Source organism: Melitaea cinxia, chromosome 28 (genome assembly GCF_905220565.1).
Source record: "Melitaea cinxia chromosome 28, ilMelCinx1.1, whole genome shotgun sequence".
In the NCBI taxonomy this organism is placed as follows: domain Eukaryota; kingdom Metazoa; phylum Arthropoda; class Insecta; order Lepidoptera; family Nymphalidae; genus Melitaea; species Melitaea cinxia.
The window spans coordinates 8,629,026-8,650,738 of NC_059421.1; the positions used below are offsets into that span (position 1 = coordinate 8,629,026).

A 21,713-nucleotide genomic window follows, 5' to 3' on the forward strand; every position below is an offset into this window, starting at 1 on the left:
TTCAACCTTATGTGCCATAGTTCAAGAATTTTTGGGTGGAATAGTTTATGTGACTTAATCAATAAATGAAATATATATATATATATATATATATAAATATGTGGAACATACAGTTATGTTCGTATATTTTTAAGATAGGCAACTAATGCTTAAGATAACAGCTGACTAATATGACTATATAAGTAACTGCTGACCCGTGCCCACTTCGTTGGGCGTAAATTATTTCAGTGATGCAAATATGTAGTAAAGTTTTCATCTCACTCATATTTCTCCGACTTGATTTACATATACTATTATTTTTCACTGAATTTATTGTTCAAAAACAATAAAACATAGCTAGCCTATATCACTCCTGAATAGTGTAGCTTTCTGTTAGTGAAAGAATTTTCATAATCGGATCAGTATTTGCGAAGATTACCCCCTACATACAAACAAAGTTATAAACTTTACCTCTTTATAATATTAGTATAAATAGGGCGGGAATCAACCTCCTGCAGTAAAAACATGAAAATTACGGAAAAAATCATCCAAATCAAATTCAGCACGTTAAATTTATAATCCCATACCAAATTAGAGCTAAAAAACTGAAATTCTGTATTTGAGTCCTAAATATTTGCCAAAATTCTTTCAGACAGACAGAACTCCATTAATATTTGTATGTGTTCTTATACCTAATTAGAACTACAAAACTAAAAGGTGGTGAGCCCAACGTTGAAGATCTGCCCAAATCCTTTCAGCCATATAGCACTCCAAAAAATAACTTCACGTGTATTTCTAGGTGCTGGAGGTGGTTGGGTCTCCCGATCAGGTCCAATAACTCCAGGGTTCGAGGTGGTTCGTGGAACTGCTTTCAAGGATGGTGGGGTTGGTGGGGAGGCGTGTTCTGGTGGAGCTGATGGAGGATTTGGAGGAGGGGGTGGTGGGTGTTTGAGAGGGGGAGGTGGAGGCGGTTGGGTTGGTGAGTAGGATTTGTTAATGTTACGGCAGTTGTTACCTATATTCTATCTATATTATATATTCTATATATATTATTTATATTCGTAGGTTCTTAAGGTTTTAAAGATGAAGTTACAGAGATATTTGAGTATAGTAAACAGTTTTTAACCGACTTCAAAAAAGGAGGAGGTTACTTAATTCGAACGTATATGTATATTTGTTTATGAACCGATTTTGATAATTCTTTTTTGTTGGAAAGAAAATATCCTAAGTGTGATACCATATGCGTATTTACTTGACTATTTTTTCGTCTGCCTACGTTGTATTACTTGTCGATATAACTGCAATCGATTTTTTTTCATTTGCCAGCAAACACAATTATTATTATATGTATTGATTATGTGCTTTTAAAAAACTTTTTTATTAAATTCTCAGAACTATTCTAAAATTTTTAAATATTTCCCAGGTGGTAACACAAACGAGGGCGATGGTTTCCATGGTGGTGGAGGATGGTCATATGTGGATACCATTCGCGGTGTAAAGGAATACGCTGGAGTCAACTTGGCTTTGAGGTCTGGACCTGGTGAAGTTCTGGTCATACCAGCCATACATGTAAGTGTATCTATAAAAACATAAAAACATCCCACTACTGGGCATAGGCCTCTATCCCCATGTAGGAGAAGGATCAGAGCTTAATCCACCACGCTGCTCCAATGCGGGTTGGCGGATATATTCCCTACTATAAGTAACGATCGCTATCAGGTGTACAAGATAACAACCGGGAGTGACGGCTTCACGTACTCTCCGAGGCACGGTGGTGAGACGCACAAGGAAAAGGCAAATATCTGTATGACCAATACAAATTTTTGTCATGTACGGGGATTGAACCCACAACTGCCAGCTCAACAACAACAAACCTGTGCTTTGACATAAACAAATATTTAAAAGTATAAAAACAGTTTTGATTAAACTTAACATATCGTGTCTTTTAGGCCATAAAATATCACCTTACGACTCTTGTACGATTTACTTATAAAGTCACGCGAGAGACCAATTACCAAGTTCAGCTAAAGATGACACTTATATTACTTTTATTACAATTCCTAAGATCAAATCTGAATAACAACTGCTCCCAGGTAGTGTTGTGTTCCTATGGTGAGTAAGGTGACCAGAGCTCCTGGGGGAGACAGGGGACTGGGGAGGGGGTAGGGTCAGCAATGCGCTTATGATGCTTATAGTGGTACAGGCGTCTATCATCTACGGTAACCGCTTAACATCAGGTGGACCGTTTGATCTTTTGATACATTTTAATAAAAAGAAGTCATCGAACCAAGTGTTTCTTGTGATGATCACCAGAAATGTGGCTGCAACTACCGCTGTGTCGCTATGAACGAATACCGAAGCGAGGTGAAGTGTTACTGCCCTGCGACCTGGACTACAGACTCCAACGATCCCACCAAGTGCATACGTGAGTAGAGTAGAGAGAGTTTTAACCGACTTCAAAAAAGGAGACGATTCTCAGTTCAATCGTTTTTTTTTGTGTCACCTCACAACTTTTTACTGGGTGGACCGAATTTGATGATTATTTGTTTAATTGGAAGCTAGTGATTAGTGACAAATTCATTAATGGCTATTTCTCGAACATATCGCCCATTATTTTTTCGACTATCCAATATCCAATATTCCAACCTAATGTCCAATATTTGGGACATTGGACTTCATATCCAATGGGTGCCAATGGAAGCTTCCGTAGTGTGCACTACGCTAGGAAATAGCTTAATTAAAATTTGGAGCAGTTAAAATGAGGACGTTCTCCTCCTTGTGCCAAAAAACTGAAAATAAATCAAAATTGCATGACAGTAAAGAGTTCTAATACATTTATTTATCTTCAGTGGAAGAAGGCTGGTCGCAAATGTGGCAAGCAGGCCTGGTGGTGTTGGCCGTCATCGTCGTGATGTTCGTTGGAGCCATATTGGTGGTCACTCTTCATATATGTGAGTATGACTTACATTATTTTAAATTAATACAAAAAATTAGGTATACACCATATTGCACACACATTATATTATGTACACCTCCATGCCGTCTAATTCTTTTGTCATGGCCTTTTCATGCTTGAGGTTGTCTGGATGAGATCGCTCTTTTAGCGATAAGACCGCCTTTTGTACATGTCTATATTTTCTTTTTCGGTGTAAATTTTTTTTCTCTGATAGTGTACAATAAAGAGTATTTGTATTGTATTGTATTGTATTGTATTGTATTGTATTGTATTGTGTTGTATTGTATTGTATTGTATACACTTACTGCTGATTTGCTACTTGCTTACTTACTACTGTTAGGAAAAATAAAGAAATCTTAAATATAGCTTCCAATTTCTTTAAAGTTAGACTTATACCTAGCTTTAGGTGGTGGTTTTTTTTTTAAATACACATACGGTCGTCTGATCCTACATGATAAGCAACTTAATGCTTGCGTTGTAGGTAACAGCCGACTATTATAGCCAAATAGCTTTTTTGATAAATATTTATAAAAATAATACACATATAAATATGTTAACATAAATATTACGTCCAGACTCAGGCGGGAATGGAACCCATAACCCACGGAGCAGAAAGCAGAGTCATTAGAAACTGCGCCAACGGGCTAGTCATAAGTTTTTTGGCTATATTATACTCTTTCAAGATTAGCTACAAGCATCTATTATATCCATCCATCTTGGAACTTAAGAAGCCGACCGATGGCGGGATAACCATCCAACTGCTGGCTTTGAAATACACAGGCCGAAGACGGGCAGCAGCGTCTTAGTGACTATGGGCAAAACACATGAGTTCACGTTATTTTTGACGTAAACTTGTGGAGGCCTATGTCCAGCAGTGGACTGTATAGGCTGTAATGATGTAATGATGATCTATTATAGCGACCATAAAAAATGTTGACAGCCAATTCCCTTCTTCCCATCATCAGCTCCCACGTCCCATTCATCCACCTCCTGTCTCGTAACCATCTCATTATTCTTCTCCATTCTTTTGTGGCTCTTCTAAACCGAGAAGTGCTGTTACAGTAATTAATTCCTTAAAGAAAATCGTAAAAAAAATCTAAAATTTATTTTTCAGATAATAAATACCAACGTACGAAAGAACAAGATTTAATTCAGAAGCAGATAAGACAGCAGGAGTTGCAACTACACAGGCTGAGGACGGCTCCGGGGGGTGATAATACCCTGAACATGGCTTTCAACCCCCACTATGGAAGCGAGAGCTTCCTACCTCAAGGGGTCGATGTTAGGGGGCTGCCTAAAGTAGCTAGGGAGAGTTTGAAACTTGTCAAGTGAGTTTTTTTATTGTTATTTTTTAAACTATTTACTTGTAATCTGTTAGGATATTAATTATGCAATTAATTTTTTCGTTGCTATTTTACTGTTGTTGTAATTATATTTTATATATATACAAAAATAGAAAACCGTAATATATATATATATATATATATATATATATATATATATACATATATATATATATACTGGGTGTACCGATTTTGATAATTTTTAATTTAATTGAAAGCTGATGTTTATCACGTGGCCACATTTAAATTTCATCGAGATCTGATTCTACGTTTTGCGTAATCTTCGATAACGCGTAATTACTCGACAATTTTTTCGTCGATCTACGCTGTATTACTCGTCGATGTAATTGAAGTCGGTTTTATTTCGTTTGCGAGCAAATACAATTAAGTTTAACTGAGGTAGGGCACACCAGGAATTTCCTGCTCAAAATCTGGAGCAGCCCTACTGGGGCAGTACCTCGACCTTACAGAAGATCACAGCAAAATAATACTGTTTTCAAGCAGTATTGTGTTCCTGTTGGTGAGTAAGGTGACCAGAGCTCCCGGGGGATTGGGGATTGGGTCGGCAACGCGCTTGCGACGCTTCTGGTGTTGCAGGCGTCTATAAGCTACGGCAATCGCTTACCATCAGGTGAGCCGTACGCTTGTTTGCCGACCTAGTGACATAAAAAGAAAAGTTAGCTCTAGCTACAGGAACGAATCCTAGTGGGGTTACTGAGCCCGTCGCGTAGTTCTAGCTATAGGAACGAATCCTAGTGGGCCGTTATTGAGTCCATTGTAGTTTGCGTGGGTCATTCCTACCTGCCGGATGATCTCATGAAAACGGTAGTAGTTCCTGTCGTGAAAAATAAAACTGGTAACCTTGCTGACAAACATAACTACAGGCCGATATCGCTTGCCACTATCATGGCCAAGGTGTTTGACGGATTGCTTAACGCGCAGTTGAGAAAACACATAAAGCTGCACGATAATCAATTCGGTTTTCGCCCTCACCTGTCTACAGAGAGTGCTATACTGTGCCTTAAGCACACCGTCAAATATTACACAAGTCGCAAGACACCTGTGTACGCGTGCTTCCTCGATTTGTCTAAAGCTTTTGACCTGGTGGTATATGATTTACTTTGGAAGAAACTCGAGCGAGTTGGCTTACCGCAGGGAATTATAAATATATTTCGATATTGGTACGCGAACCAGACCAATAGCGTTCGATGGGCGGGGACAATGTCCGATCCGTATCGGCTCGAATGTGGAGTCAGGCAGGGGGGGTTAACATCTCCAACACTTTTTAACCTCTACATGGATGACCTGATCGTCGCGCTCAGCAGGCAGCATGTCGGTTGTCATGTTGATGGAGTATGCGTAAATAATATAAGTTATGCGGACGACATGGTACTGCTGAGTGCGTCAATCAGTGGAATGAGACAGCTGGTACAGACATGTGAGGATTACGCGTGTTATCATGGCTTAAAATATAACGTTTTAAAAAGCAAATGCATGGTCTTTGGGGCTATCGGAACAAAATGCCCCTCGAATAGCCCACCCGTGCTTCTCTCTGGTGTACCCTTAAAAATGGTGGAGCAATTTAAGTATCTCGGGCATATAGTTACTACTTGTCTCAAGGATGATGCAGACATTGAGAGGGAGCGGAGGGCACTGTCAGTTAGAGCGAACATGTTAGCTCGAAGGTTTGCTCGTTGCTCAGCCCAAGTAAAGATAACACTTTTTAGAGCATATTGTACCTCGTTTTATACGTGTAGCTTATGGGCTGACTACACAAAGAAAAGATACAGTGACCTCCGTGTCCTCTACAATAATGCATTCAGGATACTGTTGGGGCTGCCCCGATGCTGCAGCGCCTCAGGCATGTTTGCAGACGCAAGAACCGACTGCTTCCACACCACCATGCGTAAGCGATGCGCATCTTTTGTGCGTAGAGTAAGGGGCAGCCAAAACAGTGTGCTGAAGATGATCGCGGAGCGTTTTGACTGCTTCTACCTCCGGCATTGCTGCGATAGACACCTTGCGATACAAATGCCGGAGCGAAAGCTTTAAATATTAATTATTATTATTATTCATATTGGACATTGTGTGATTGTAATTAGTTTCATTTTATTATTGTAATTGTATTTTTCAAATTGTCGTGACATTTATTAATTTTATTTTATTTTATTTTATTTTTAAAGTTGTATTTGCCTTAGATATCGAAGTGAACAATACATTAGATTTATATTATGTTTTTATTGGGTACATGTTTTTATTTTTAAATAGTAAAATTTACGTGTCCGTTATATGTATGCACATCTATTTTATTAAATATCATATTTGACATTGTGTTGTTGTAATTAGTTGTTTTAGTTTTAATATAATGAAATTATTGTTAAAATTATTTATTTGTATTAGGTATTGTTTATTATTAATGTGATTTTATTATTTTATTATTGTATTTTACAAATTGTCGTGACATTCATTAATTTTTCTAGTTGTTATAAGAATTGTTTAAGACGAATTGTTTTATGGGTCAATTGTTACCTGAAATAAAGAAATTATTATTATTATTATTATTATTAAAATTATTACTGCCCGTGTCGCAGGGCGCTGGGCCAGGGCGCGTTCGGCGAGGTGTACAATAAAGAGTATTTATTATTATTATTACTGCCCGTGTCGCAGGGCGCTGGGCCAGGGCGCGTTCGGCGAGGTGTACAATAAAGAGTATTTATTATTATTATTACTGCCCGTGTCGCAGGGCGCTGGGCCAGGGCGCGTTCGGCGAGGTGTACAATAAAGAGTATTTATTATTATTATTACTGCCCGTGTCGCAGGGCGCTGGGCCAGGGCGCGTTCGGCGAGGTGTACAATAAAGAGTATTTATTATTATTATTACTGCCCGTGTCGCAGGGCGCTGGGCCAGGGCGCGTTCGGCGAGGTGTACAATAAAGAGTATTTATTATTATTATTACTGCCCGTGTCGCAGGGCGCTGGGCCAGGGCGCGTTCGGCGAGGTGTACAATAAAGAGTATTTATTATTATTATTACTGCCCGTGTCGCAGGGCGCTGGGCCAGGGCGCGTTCGGCGAGGTGTACAATAAAGAGTATTTATTATTATTATTACTGCCCGTGTCGCAGGGCGCTGGGCCAGGGCGCGTTCGGCGAGGTGTACAATAAAGAGTATTTATTATTATTATTACTGCCCGTGTCGCAGGGCGCTGGGCCAGGGCGCGTTCGGCGAGGTGTACAATAAAGAGTATTTATTATTATTATTACTGCCCGTGTCGCAGGGCGCTGGGCCAGGGCGCGTTCGGCGAGGTGTACAATAAAGAGTATTTATTATTATTATTACTGCCCGTGTCGCAGGGCGCTGGGCCAGGGCGCGTTCGGCGAGGTGTACAATAAAGAGTATTTATTATTATTATTACTGCCCGTGTCGCAGGGCGCTGGGCCAGGGCGCGTTCGGCGAGGTGTACAATAAAGAGTATTTATTATTATTATTACTGCCCGTGTCGCAGGGCGCTGGGCCAGGGCGCGTTCGGCGAGGTGTACAATAAAGAGTATTTATTATTATTATTACTGCCCGTGTCGCAGGGCGCTGGGGCAGGGCGCGTTCGGCGAGGTGTACAATAAAGAGTATTTATTATTATTATTACTGCCCGTGTCGCAGGGCGCTGGGCCAGGGCGCGTTCGGCGAGGTGTACAATAAAGAGTATTTATTATTATTATTACTGCCCGTGTCGCAGGGCGCTGGGCCAGGGCGCGTTCGGCGAGGTGTACAATAAAGAGTATTTATTATTATTATTATTATTTATTATTATTATGAGTTGCGTGCGCGCATTGACAAGAGTCGGACGCACGACGTTCTTTCGTGTACTCAGTCAAGGCGCTGAATCGCGAGTAAATAAAAATGACGAATTTGTTAAAGTGCAATAAGTGTAATATTGTTATCGATGAACTTTTATCGTATTTACAAAATAAGATTTCTGTAGCTGATGAAGAAACACTTGTTCGTATTTGCACCTCCTCTTTTACGGCGGATGACATAAAGAACTCAAAATCCCTTCTTTTTGACTCCATTCCCGGGGATAGAAGAAAAATATTTCGTAAAAGTAAAGGAAAGGAGGAGAGGGATATAGTGGATATTATCAGTTTGTTGAAATCTGTTGATCCTGACGTTGTTCCAGTGTTTGTGGCCAGACAACTGGAAAAATTACCACCGATCTTGTTCGATCATTTAGACTGTACTAAAATTTTAAAGGACATATTAGTGCTAAAAAATGAAGTAGAAGATATTAAAAATTCGTATGCTAAGAAGGAGGATATGCAGGATATAAAAAACGAGCTCCTGAGACATAGATATGATACCTTACCACCGGCATCGGCGTTCAAAGTCAACACAAAACGTGGTGCCTGGATGGATAGCGGGCCTATGGGTTTATCACACGATGGGCATTGTACTTTTATAGAAGATTCATATACAAAAAATAGTAATAAATCCTTAAATGATATGCAACTTTCGGATGAAATAAGGAGGGTAAACGAAGAAATATCAAGTAACCGGCAACGGTCCGACGAATGCAGCGACCGCTGCGCGGGGGGCGACTTGCCGGCGCAAGCGATGAGTCAGGAGGCGACGGGCCGTGCCTCCTCGCCTAGCGAGACTATCAATGCGGTGACGTCACCCGGGCGTAGTAGTACGGTGCCGCGTTCGCCGATAGGGAAACAGCTGATTAATACCGATACAACAAATAGCGTAAACGATGAAAGACCGCTGAGCGCGCGCGAAACAACAACAACGACTAGTCAAAACAAAGACAATGAAGAATGGAAAACAGTGGTGAATCGCAAAAGACAGATTAAGTATCGGTTTCTTGGAAAAACTGGTGTAGCTCGAGACTTGACGTGCAGTTTCCGTGCCGCGGAACGAAAAATACCAATGTTTATCACTAATGTGCATATATCAGCGTCAGAGGATGACATAGTTAAACATATTTTTAATAATACGCAGGAAACAGTAGTTCTTGAGAAAATAATGATGAAGTCTAATAGAGGGCACAAAGCATACAAGTTCTTGATATCAGAGCATAATCTATCGAAGTACATGGATGAAAAACTGTGGCCTGTGGGTGTAATTTTCCGTCGTTTCGTACATTTTAAAAACAGAAAAACGATTAGTGCTTATAACGACACTGTGTACGGCTCGAGCAAAACTCATAATGGATAGCAGCCCTCTTCAAATCGCTACTTTCAACTGTAGGAGTGTTAAGCGCTCCGTGGATGATGTCAGGAGCCTGTGTCGGACGTGTGGTGTGGTATGTCTCCAGGAAACCTGGCTACTGCCACATGATATTCCATACCTCGGAACTCTAGACGGTGGCTTTGGGTACACAGCGACATCAGCAGTGGATACGTCTGTGAATATTTTACGAGGTCGTGCACACGGGGGTGTCGCAATTTTATATAGATACAGTGCGTTTCAAGAAGTGTCAGTGATACAATGTGATAACCCACGTATTTGTGCTATTAAGATTAGATTGTGTGAGAGACCGATTTTAATAATTTGTGTTTACATGCCTACAAATTCTGATGATAATCTGGACGAATTTATAAATTGTTTAAGTGTAATTAATGCCATTATTGACGAGCAGGGAATTGAATCGGTGTTTATAATGGGCGATTTCAATGCGGATCCGGGTAAGTTGTTTTATAATGAACTTACGAATATTTGTAACGAACAACAGTGGTCATGTTTGGACGTAGATATACTAGGTTTGGATTCGAATACGTTCACGTATATAAGTGACGTGCACGGAACTACTAGTTGGTTAGATCATTGTTTGACAACTTACTCGGCTAAGCAATCTGTGATAAATGTAGACATTAAATATGACACTCGATGGTCTGATCACTATCCACTTGTTATAACATGTAACTTAACATCACTTACCCCTACTGTTTTACCGGACATTGAACATATTAATACAAATATTTTATGGGGTGTTCGAGATAAGAAGCAAGTGGATATGTATACAAAAGAGTGCAACGATCGATTAAAAATGATTGACATTACTTCAGACCTTTTAAATTGTAACTGTTTTTGTAAAAGCCATGATCACAGGCGTATTCTGAACGGTTTTTACTCGGACATTGTGTCTGCTTTGAGAGACGCGGCGTTGGTGAGTCGTGGGAGTAAGAGACGGTTCGGTGGTGGCTCGCGCGTGGTGGGATGGAACAAGCACGTCAGCGACGCTCATCGGGTGGCCAGGACTAGTTTCACGAAATGGGTGCTCTATGGTAAACCTAAATCTGGTCTTATTTATCACGAGATGGTTGAAAGTAGAAGAAAGTTAAATCACAATTAAAATGGTGCCAAGATCACCAGGAGCAATTAAGAATGGATATTCTTGTTAAGAAACACTGTAATGGTGATTTTCGTGGATTCTGGCGCGAGACAAGTAAAACGAATTTACGGCCTGGCCTACCGGTGAGCGTTGATGGCTCAAGCGCGCCCAAGGACATAGCTAACATCTTTAGGGCAAATTTTTGTGTTAAGTCACATGTGGGTCCTATGATGGAGGTGCACAATGCTGACATGAACGAGAAAGGTGATAGGATCTCATTCCTTCCCGAAGATATATATAAAGTTATACGACAAATGGACAGAGGTAAGTCTCCAGGCCACGATGGACTCAGCATTGAGCATCTCCAGCACGCTGGACCTCTTATTTTTAAGCTATTGGCTCTGTTTTATTCACTCTGCGTGGGTCATTCCTACCTGCCGGATGATCTCATGAAAACGGTAGTAGTTCCTGTCGTGAAAAATAAAACTGGTAACCTTGCTGACAAACATAACTACAGGCCGATATCGCTTGCCACTATCATGGCCAAGGTGTTTGACGGATTGCTTAACGCGCAGTTGAGAAAACACATAAAGCTGCACGATAATCAATTCGGTTTTCGCCCTCACCTGTCTACAGAGAGTGCTATACTGTGCCTTAAGCACACCGTCAAATATTACACAAGTCGCAAGACACCTGTGTACGCGTGCTTCCTCGATTTGTCTAAAGCTTTTGACCTGGTGGTATATGATTTACTTTGGAAGAAACTCGAGCGAGTTGGCTTACCGCAGGGAATTATAAATATATTTCGATATTGGTACGCGAACCAGACCAATAGCGTTCGATGGGCGGGGACAATGTCCGATCCGTATCGGCTCGAATGTGGAGTCAGGCAGGGGGGGTTAACATCTCCAACACTTTTTAACCTCTACATGGATGACCTGATCGTCGCGCTCAGCAGGCAGCATGTCGGTTGTCATGTTGATGGAGTATGCGTAAATAATATAAGTTATGCGGACGACATGGTACTGCTGAGTGCGTCAATCAGTGGAATGAGACAGCTGGTACAGACATGTGAGGATTACGCGTGTTATCATGGCTTAAAATATAACGTTTTAAAAAGCAAATGCATGGTCTTTGGGGCTATCGGAACAAAATGCCCCTCGAATAGCCCACCCGTGCTTCTCTCTGGTGTACCCTTAAAAATGGTGGAGCAATTTAAGTATCTCGGGCATATAGTTACTACTTGTCTCAAGGATGATGCAGACATTGAGAGGGAGCGGAGGGCACTGTCAGTTAGAGCGAACATGTTAGCTCGAAGGTTTGCTCGTTGCTCAGCCCAAGTAAAGATAACACTTTTTAGAGCATATTGTACCTCGTTTTATACGTGTAGCTTATGGGCTGACTACACAAAGAAAAGATACAGTGACCTCCGTGTCCTCTACAATAATGCATTCAGGATACTGTTGGGGCTGCCCCGATGCTGCAGCGCCTCAGGCATGTTTGCAGACGCAAGAACCGACTGCTTCCACACCACCATGCGTAAGCGATGCGCATCTTTTGTGCGTAGAGTAAGGGGCAGCCAAAACAGTGTGCTGAAGATGATCGCGGAGCGTTTTGACTGCTTCTACCTCCGGCATTGCTGCGATAGACACCTTGCGATACAAATGCCGGAGCGAAAGCTTTAAATATTAATTATTATTATTATTCATATTGGACATTGTGTGATTGTAATTAGTTTCATTTTATTATTGTAATTGTATTTTTCAAATTGTCGTGACATTTATTAATTTTATTTTATTTTATTTTATTTTTAAAGTTGTATTTGCCTTAGATATCGAAGTGAACAATACATTAGATTTATATTATGTTTTTATTGGGTACATGTTTTTATTTTTAAATAGTAAAATTTACGTGTCCGTTATATGTATGCACATCTATTTTATTAAATATCATATTTGACATTGTGTTGTTGTAATTAGTTGTTTTAGTTTTAATATAATGAAATTATTGTTAAAATTATTTATTTGTATTAGGTATTGTTTATTATTAATGTGATTTTATTATTTTATTATTGTATTTTACAAATTGTCGTGACATTCATTAATTTTTCTAGTTGTTATAAGAATTGTTTAAGACGAATTGTTTTATGGGTCAATTGTTACCTGAAATAAAGAAATTATTATTATTATTATTATTATTAAAATTATTACTGCCCGTGTCGCAGGGCGCTGGGCCAGGGCGCGTTCGGCGAGGTGTACAATAAAGAGTATTTATTATTATTATTACTGCCCGTGTCGCAGGGCGCTGGGCCAGGGCGCGTTCGGCGAGGTGTACAATAAAGAGTATTTATTATTATTATTACTGCCCGTGTCGCAGGGCGCTGGGCCAGGGCGCGTTCGGCGAGGTGTACAATAAAGAGTATTTATTATTATTATTACTGCCCGTGTCGCAGGGCGCTGGGCCAGGGCGCGTTCGGCGAGGTGTACAATAAAGAGTATTTATTATTATTATTACTGCCCGTGTCGCAGGGCGCTGGGCCAGGGCGCGTTCGGCGAGGTGTACAATAAAGAGTATTTATTATTATTATTACTGCCCGTGTCGCAGGGCGCTGGGCCAGGGCGCGTTCGGCGAGGTGTACAATAAAGAGTATTTATTATTATTATTACTGCCCGTGTCGCAGGGCGCTGGGCCAGGGCGCGTTCGGCGAGGTGTACAATAAAGAGTATTTATTATTATTATTACTGCCCGTGTCGCAGGGCGCTGGGCCAGGGCGCGTTCGGCGAGGTGTACAATAAAGAGTATTTATTATTATTATTACTGCCCGTGTCGCAGGGCGCTGGGCCAGGGCGCGTTCGGCGAGGTGTACAATAAAGAGTATTTATTATTATTATTACTGCCCGTGTCGCAGGGCGCTGGGCCAGGGCGCGTTCGGCGAGGTGTACAATAAAGAGTATTTATTATTATTATTACTGCCCGTGTCGCAGGGCGCTGGGCCAGGGCGCGTTCGGCGAGGTGTACAATAAAGAGTATTTATTATTATTATTACTGCCCGTGTCGCAGGGCGCTGGGCCAGGGCGCGTTCGGCGAGGTGTACAATAAAGAGTATTTATTATTATTATTACTGCCCGTGTCGCAGGGCGCTGGGCCAGGGCGCGTTCGGCGAGGTGTACAATAAAGAGTATTTATTATTATTATTACTGCCCGTGTCGCAGGGCGCTGGGCCAGGGCGCGTTCGGCGAGGTGTACAATAAAGAGTATTTATTATTATTATTACTGCCCGTGTCGCAGGGCGCTGGGCCAGGGCGCGTTCGGCGAGGTGTACAATAAAGAGTATTTATTATTATTATTACTGCCCGTGTCGCAGGGCGCTGGGCCAGGGCGCGTTCGGCGAGGTGTACAATAAAGAGTATTTATTATTATTATTACTGCCCGTGTCGCAGGGCGCTGGGCCAGGGCGCGTTCGGCGAGGTGTACAATAAAGAGTATTTATTATTATTATTACTGCCCGTGTCGCAGGGCGCTGGGCCAGGGCGCGTTCGGCGAGGTGTACAATAAAGAGTATTTATTATTATTATTACTGCCCGTGTCGCAGGGCGCTGGGCCAGGGCGCGTTCGGCGAGGTGTACAATAAAGAGTATTTATTATTATTATTACTGCCCGTGTCGCAGGGCGCTGGGCCAGGGCGCGTTCGGCGAGGTGTACAATAAAGAGTATTTATTATTATTATTACTGCCCGTGTCGCAGGGCGCTGGGCCAGGGCGCGTTCGGCGAGGTGTACAATAAAGAGTATTTATTATTATTATTACTGCCCGTGTCGCAGGGCGCTGGGCCAGGGCGCGTTCGGCGAGGTGTACCAGGGGCTGTACCGCCACCCGCGGCCGCGCGCCGGCGCCGCGCCCGACATGCCCGTGGCCGTCAAGACGCTGCCCGAGCTGTCCACCGGCCAGGCCGAGGCCGACTTCCTCATGGAGGCCGCCATCATGGCCAAGTTCAGCCACCCCAACATCGTGCACCTCATCGGCGTCTGCTTCGACCGACACCCCAGGTACCATAGCTACAATAATCTCATTTTCTTTATTTGAATAGCCAATAGCTTATAATAGCAAATCATCATTACAGCCTATACAGTCCACTGCTGGACATAGACCTCCACAAGTTTACGCCAAAAATAACGTGAACTCGTGTGTCCAACTGCTGGCTTTGAAATACACAGACCGAAGACGGGCAGCAGCGTCTTCGGTGCGACAAAATCAGCCCTGCGGTCACCAACCCGCCTGCCCAGCGTGGTGACTATGGGCAACACACATAAGTTCACGTTATAATAGCAAAATCAAAATAAAAATAGCTTCATTCAAATAAGCTCCAAGAGCACTTTCGAATCGTCATTTTACAAATTAAAACCTTAAAAATAAATTATTATATTTGTAAAAGTGAAGCTACCACCAATTCGGAATGTAGATTCTGCAGAGAAGAATCGGCAAGAAACTCCGCAGTTACTCTTTACTCTTAGCTATATTGAATACATAATAGACAACTAAAAAAAAACTTATAACAAGTACTCGCACGTAAGGAGATTTAAGACCAAATCTACCGAATGACTTTTTTGGGCTTCAGCCCAGAACTCCGTGGGTTCGAAGGGCCCCAAGCTAAGTCAAGCCAGCAATTTTATTAAATAAAGCAGTTCGTATGGTTTGCAACCCTGCAAATCCTGCGATTAATCAAACCCATTTAATTCAAGTCTAAATTCTGGTGTTGGTATTTCGAACTGTCAGTTAAAATGTTTGGCTGCCATTACACACTCATCTCAATCGTGGTCAAATTTAGTGATCCCTAAGTCATATTAACCCAGGGCCGCCTAAACTCACGGCCCGGCCCTGGGGAGATTTGTATCACGTCAAAGATATGTCACCTTTTTAGATTGTTATTAGATGCGTAGCGTGGACTAATATAGACGTAAACAAAATGGCACCCTATGAAGCCTCATTTTCGCCCCCTTTGCGTGATTCTCAAAATCTACTTAAATCTCATATCCCGACAATCTGAACTGTAATAAAACACTTTTTGATTTGAATTATGTTATATCTGTTTCCAAATAATAACTAAGCAGACCACCAACCAAAAAATGAAGACAAAAATTTTCATGAATTATAAAAATAAATTTAAATACCTCAATCTCTTTTAGAAGAAAAATCAATGTTTTGTTCTATATTCATTTTAAGTTACTTATTAACTATAGATAAAATAGTCCAAGATTAAAAAATATACTTTCCTTCTAGATTCATAGTTCTGGAACTATTAGCTGGTGGAGATTTGAAGAATTTCCTCCGAGAGAGTCGTCCGAGACCGGAAAGAGCCAGTGCCCTCACGATGAAAGACCTACTGCTTTGCGCCCTTGATATATGTAAAGGGTGCAAGTACTTAGAGGCCAAGAGATTTGTCCATAGGTAAGTTTGGTTTTATTTTTCCTTCTTCCGATTTTTTTTTGAAACAGATAATTAATTAAATGCTAGCTGACCCGATAGACTGTCACTGTCAGAGACTAAAAACATTAATTTCTGTGACAGTAAAAACATCCTGTAGTCTGTGTGTAATTACGTACATTCTTACATAAAATTTAAAATATAAAAGTCTCTACAAAAGCAAAAATCCTTTTTAATCTAGAATTTAAAAAATTCATCGAGGTAGCTGATCAGTTACTGCGAGAAATAACGTTAAAAAATTTCGAGGTTCACGTTTACCCGTTTTACAACCAATAGGGAGAATTGTCGCGACAGTTTCCGGTTTCGCCATTGAAAAGGAAATATTAATTTTCATCACCCCTTTAGCAAATCAGACAAGTTCCGGCTTTTGTCTCTGTAGCTAAATCGAACTTAAAGAAAGCATTGTAAATGTACAAATGTTGGTTCAAAATATTGGAACCAAGTGTTAGTCCAATTGTCATTACAAATATCTGCCAACGTATATTCTTGGGATAATTCTGACATATGTTCCTATTGTTACCAACTCGCAATGTTGTATACAATGCATAAGCATTAAGTATGAAACCTATTCTTTCTAATAAATGGAAGAGACCTTACCTAATGTGTGCGAAATATCGATAATTTTGATATAAATAGTGGTAAACGAAGTATAAACATGAAAAGGAATGATAAACATTGAAACTACGCTAGTTTCGATCTGTGCAAAGTAAACGTGTCATTTCAATGGCACCCGCACGTAACAGAACCAAATAATAAGTTTTATTACAAAGTATTTTAAATATGTACGATTTTATTTTTGTGTTACCCACACATTAGGAATTCTAAACATTTTTGAATATCATATCAAAAATTGACCGCTCCAGCGGGATTCGAACCCGCGTCTCCGACTGACCGTGTGACTACGGTAATCGCTTACCACCAGGTGAGCTGTACTTGCCGTTACTTTGCCCAATGTTGGGACATAGCTTCATATACTACAGTGGTTATAACGAACTCAATTTTTGTATCAGGGATATAGCAGCCCGCAATTGTCTGCTAACTTCTCGTGGACCGGGTCGAGTTGTGAAGATAGCTGATTTCGGGATGGCGAGAGATATCTACCGGTCGGACTATTACAAGAAGGGGGGGAAAGCCATGCTCCCCATAAAGTGGATGCCCCCAGAAGCATATATTGATGGAATATTTACCGTTAAAACGGATGTCTGGTACGTTGTCCTTGTTTATAAATCGAGATTATGTTACTATTTCTCTTTTAGGTACTCGTATATATTTTTGCTTCTCTTTCTTTTACCATCTTAACTTTTTCTAAAGTGCTGTATCTATTCCCCCCTTCATTCTACACCAACTATGAAAAAAACGCTCAGATTGGTCCAAACGCATTATCCTTTAAACCGAAGCTAAGCTTTACTGAGGTAGGGCACAGCAGGAATTTCCTGCTCAAAATATGGAGCAGCCCGACTGGGGTAGTACCTCGACCTTACAGAAGACCACAGCTAAATAATACTGTTTTCAAGCAGTGGTGTCTTCCTGTTGGTCAGTAAGGTGTCCAGAGCTCCTGGGGGGATTGGGGATTGGGTCGGCAACGCGCTTGCGATGCTTCTGGTGTTGCAGGCGTCTATAAGCTACGGTAATCGCTTACCATCAGGTGAGCCGTAAAAAAAAAGCTTGGCTGGTTTTTGAAATAAAACTCCTTAACGCACGCTTGACTTGGGTAGTACTTGACTTGAAACGTGTGATCGGGCGAGGCGAACGGAAGATAAATAATAATAATAATAATATATTCTTTATTGCACACCAAAATATGAACAAACAGTAGTAACTAAAAAAAAAATGTACAAAGGCGATCTTATCGCTGAAGATAACCTTTGGGCACATGATACGATACAGTAGTGGCGGATGGGAAGTGTACAATATTCTTGAGGATGAATAAAAATAGTGTATGATAGATTCAATAATACATACGCATACACATATACAAATATCCATACATAAATAATCAAGATAGTATAATATTCGTGTATAAATGTAAAATATATAGGTATTTATATAAAATATGTCTGTATGATATATACATATAGATAGAACTACAGATGCTTTACTTCAGTCGTATGGTCTAAAACATACTCGTTTTTTTTTTTTTAAATTAGGAGTTAGTGCGCCCTAATTTTAATTTAAAATTAATATTGCTTGTATATTTACAATACAAATGCTTAACATTTTTAAAAAACTCTTATGATATTCCACAAAATATTGGTTGTAGTAAACAAAACGGCCCATTTAAAAACCTCATAATATTTGACAAAACTGACCAATTTATCGAGATTCTGATCTTTTGATCGTCATAAATAATGATTTTTTTCTTTTTTTTTCTAATTATATTTCTATAATACCCTCTGAAACATCGTCCCATTTCAAGCCAATATTGTTTTTTCTCCAGGTCCTATGGCGTGTTACTGTGGGAGGTGTTCTCGCTGGGCATCATGCCGTACACCGGATGTGCCAACAGAGAAGTCATGCAGATGGTGTCTGGAGGTGGCCGTCTTGAGAAACCTCCTGGTAAGGATCTACCAACTACTTATTTCATATTTGTGATGTTTAATGAAACCTTAAGTTTACAGATTACAATGTCATTTCACTTATCTTCACCAATTAGAACACTTTTGTTTCTAGAGGACTGTTAACATAAGTCCAATTGCTGTTTTAAAGATCAAAAAATTCAAAATGACAATTGAAACCATGAAAGATCTTCAACTATTTCAAAAAAAATCTTATTAGTTGAAGTTATTGCTCTTGGTTAATTTAAGTTTATCACCATAACTAAATTATAGTGCCGTTGACCAGTAAACGCTTTAGTCAATAACAATTTGGTCATCAATAACCAAAAAAAACTGTGCTGTGTGGCTACGGCACTAAAGAATTTAGCCACCCCCTCTGTTCTCGTGGGTGTCGTAAGAGGCGACTAAGGGATAACAAGGTTCCACAACCACCTTGGAACTTAAGAAGCCGACCGATGGCGGGATAACCATCCAACTGTTGGCTTTGAAATACACAGGCCGAAGACGGGCAGCAGCGTCTTAGTGACTATGGGCAAAACACATGAGTTCACGTTATTTTTGACGTAAACTTGTGGAGGCCTATGTCCAACAGTGGACTGTATAGGCTGTAATGATAATGATGAACCAAAAAAACCACTCGAGTTTCTTTGGTTATATCTACTTCTATATTTTTTCTTCTCCACGACCAATGTTGATGGAAAAGGTCAAACGAGTGTTAATATCTAAATTTTCTCCATAACCCAGGTTGTCCTCCAGACGTGTACAGACTGATGTGCGAGTGTTGGAACCCGACGCCCACCGAGAGACCTTCCTTCGCTCAGATGTTCGACAGACTGCAGAGATTAGTACAAGTTAGTGATTTATTTTGTCAATTATTATTAAAGGATTATTTGCAGGTTAATATGAAAAAATATTGTTTTTGGTTTTATGGTAATCTTTTTTTTTGGACGTTTGTGCTAATGAAGATAATTTGAAACGAAGAGATGGTCGTTATTGGCCTTAAAAATTATATTCCATTTTGTTTCTTTTATTACTCTGACTGTGCTGTGTACCATTCCTAAAAAATAAATAAATTATTGGATCACGGCAAAATCTGGCACACATCGCACTTCAACGACGTCCTCGATATGCGAAAATATTTTTTTAATAATAATAATAACAATATCAGTACTTTTTTCTTACGTACCGCATTAATTTCTCTTTGGAAATTTATTTGATTTCGTCTTTATTTTTGGAAAAGGTTTTAATTAATAAAAGATCACGCTTAGACAAATAGGAATAGTAACCAGCAAAGTTAATTAACATTAAAATTATTCGCATAAAAGCCAGCAAAGTAACGAATTGTCCAATATTTCAAATATACCCTGTAATTTTAGTACATGGACTAGAATGTGTTATAAATGAAAGCCAAATTATGTTATTTTGGAAAGTCTTCTTAGTCATGAGAAAGGTCCATGGACCAGAAATAGCATATTATGTAAAACCTTCCTAAAAATGTTAATGGTCCATTTCATTTCATTCACCTTTCCTTTCCCAAAGACAATGACCAAAAATCTAACCCTGGATCAAATTTTGGTCCATATTACAAAATATCCAATTATGGAACAGGACCCAGAGATAACAGAGGCGCCGCTGCCTTTGCTCTGCTCTTATCTCGCTCCCAAAGAGATGCCAGAAGCCAATGGACCACAGGTACATAGTGACATAGAGTTGAGAGTATGTTTTAAAATGGTATCAGACATTGAAATAAATTTCGAGGCATTTTTTTTATATTTGGCCAAAAAATTGAAATCAACCTTATACTGATGATATTATAACTGAGGTAGAGCACAGCAGGAATTTCCTGCTCAAAATACGGAGCAGCCCGACTGCGGTAGTACCTCGATCTCACAGAAGATCACAGCTAAATAATACTGTTTTCAAGCAGTATTGTGTTCCTGTTGGTGAGTAAGGTGACCAGAGCTCCCGGGGGATTGGGGATTGGGTCGGCAACGCGCTTGCGACGCTTCTGGTGTTGCAGGCGTCTATAAGCTACGGCAATCGCTTACCATCAGGTGAGCCGTACGCTTGTTTGCCGACCTAGTGACATAAAAAAAAGCCTTATAGAAGATTAAAGATAAAATAACATTGCTCTCAAGCAGTGTTGTTCGTTTATGAGTAAGGGGGAGAGCTCCTGGGGAGGGTCAGGGGTAGGGTGGGCAACGCGCTTGTAACGCTTCTGGTGTTGCACGGTAACCGCTTACCATCGGGCGCGCCGTACGTTTGTTTGCAACCCTAGTGGGAAAAAATAATGTTATGATGTACAAACAAAAAAAGTTGGAGGTCTTTAGTACATAACTAATCGTATATAAAAACAAAAATGCCGTGTATATGAACAAAAATATTTAAATCTATAGTCTAAAAATACTTGCGTAAAAATGTTAAATTCTTGAAAAATATCAATGTTTTGAACTTTGCTTACTTATGATGCTAAATAAATTTATTACTATGTAAAAAATTAAAAATGTACAGCTTAAAGAAAAATAATCGTATGTTTGATACCATTTTATTTTTAAAAAGTGTAGTACAATAAAATATATATACCTATCTCACTCTCACATGTAGCAAATCCTATGATTATTACTCTACCTTCTTTTGCATTTGTTAAAAACCACGGAAGATATCATTACAATGATATAACATTTCTACAGACAATAAAAAAAAAAAATAAAAAAAAAATAGTTCTAAATTTATTTTATTTGAGTATATTTTACATTATAAAAATCTTTAGGGCCTATTTCACCGACTATAGATTAAATTTAGCCTATTAGGCCCTTTTTCTCCTCAAATCACTAAACAACCGCTTTTAAATTCATATTTGCAAACAAATATATCTCATAATTATAGTAGAATTCGATAATAAAAAAGAATAATACTTACATTAAAATATTTTATCTGTTGGATACCATTATCCGTCCAATATCGTTATCCACGACTGGTGAAACAGGCCCTCATAGTGTTGTATATATATAAAAAAATATTTAGATGGTATTAAAGATTATAGTTCTGCGTTTTTTTTTTTTTTATTGTAA

General features: G+C 39.9%; 1 protein-coding gene across 1 annotated transcript in view; it reads left to right on the forward strand.

The window, feature by feature from the left end:
* The window catches only part of LOC123667653 (ALK tyrosine kinase receptor), a 54,555-nt gene that overhangs the window by 25,725 nt on the left and 7,117 nt on the right, over positions 1 to 21,713 (forward strand). The window contains exons 14-24 of the mRNA XM_045601511.1: positions 779 to 958; positions 1,403 to 1,548; positions 2,293 to 2,404; positions 2,829 to 2,930; positions 4,050 to 4,263; positions 14,428 to 14,652; positions 15,884 to 16,051; positions 17,098 to 17,292; positions 18,525 to 18,643; positions 19,387 to 19,493; positions 20,251 to 20,334. Coding sequence (XP_045457467.1) covers positions 779 to 958; positions 1,403 to 1,548; positions 2,293 to 2,404; positions 2,829 to 2,930; positions 4,050 to 4,263; positions 14,428 to 14,652; positions 15,884 to 16,051; positions 17,098 to 17,292; positions 18,525 to 18,643; positions 19,387 to 19,493; positions 20,251 to 20,334 — 1,652 coding nt within the window. The remainder of the gene's footprint in view (positions 1 to 778; positions 959 to 1,402; positions 1,549 to 2,292; positions 2,405 to 2,828; positions 2,931 to 4,049; positions 4,264 to 14,427; positions 14,653 to 15,883; positions 16,052 to 17,097; positions 17,293 to 18,524; positions 18,644 to 19,386; positions 19,494 to 20,250; positions 20,335 to 21,713) is intronic.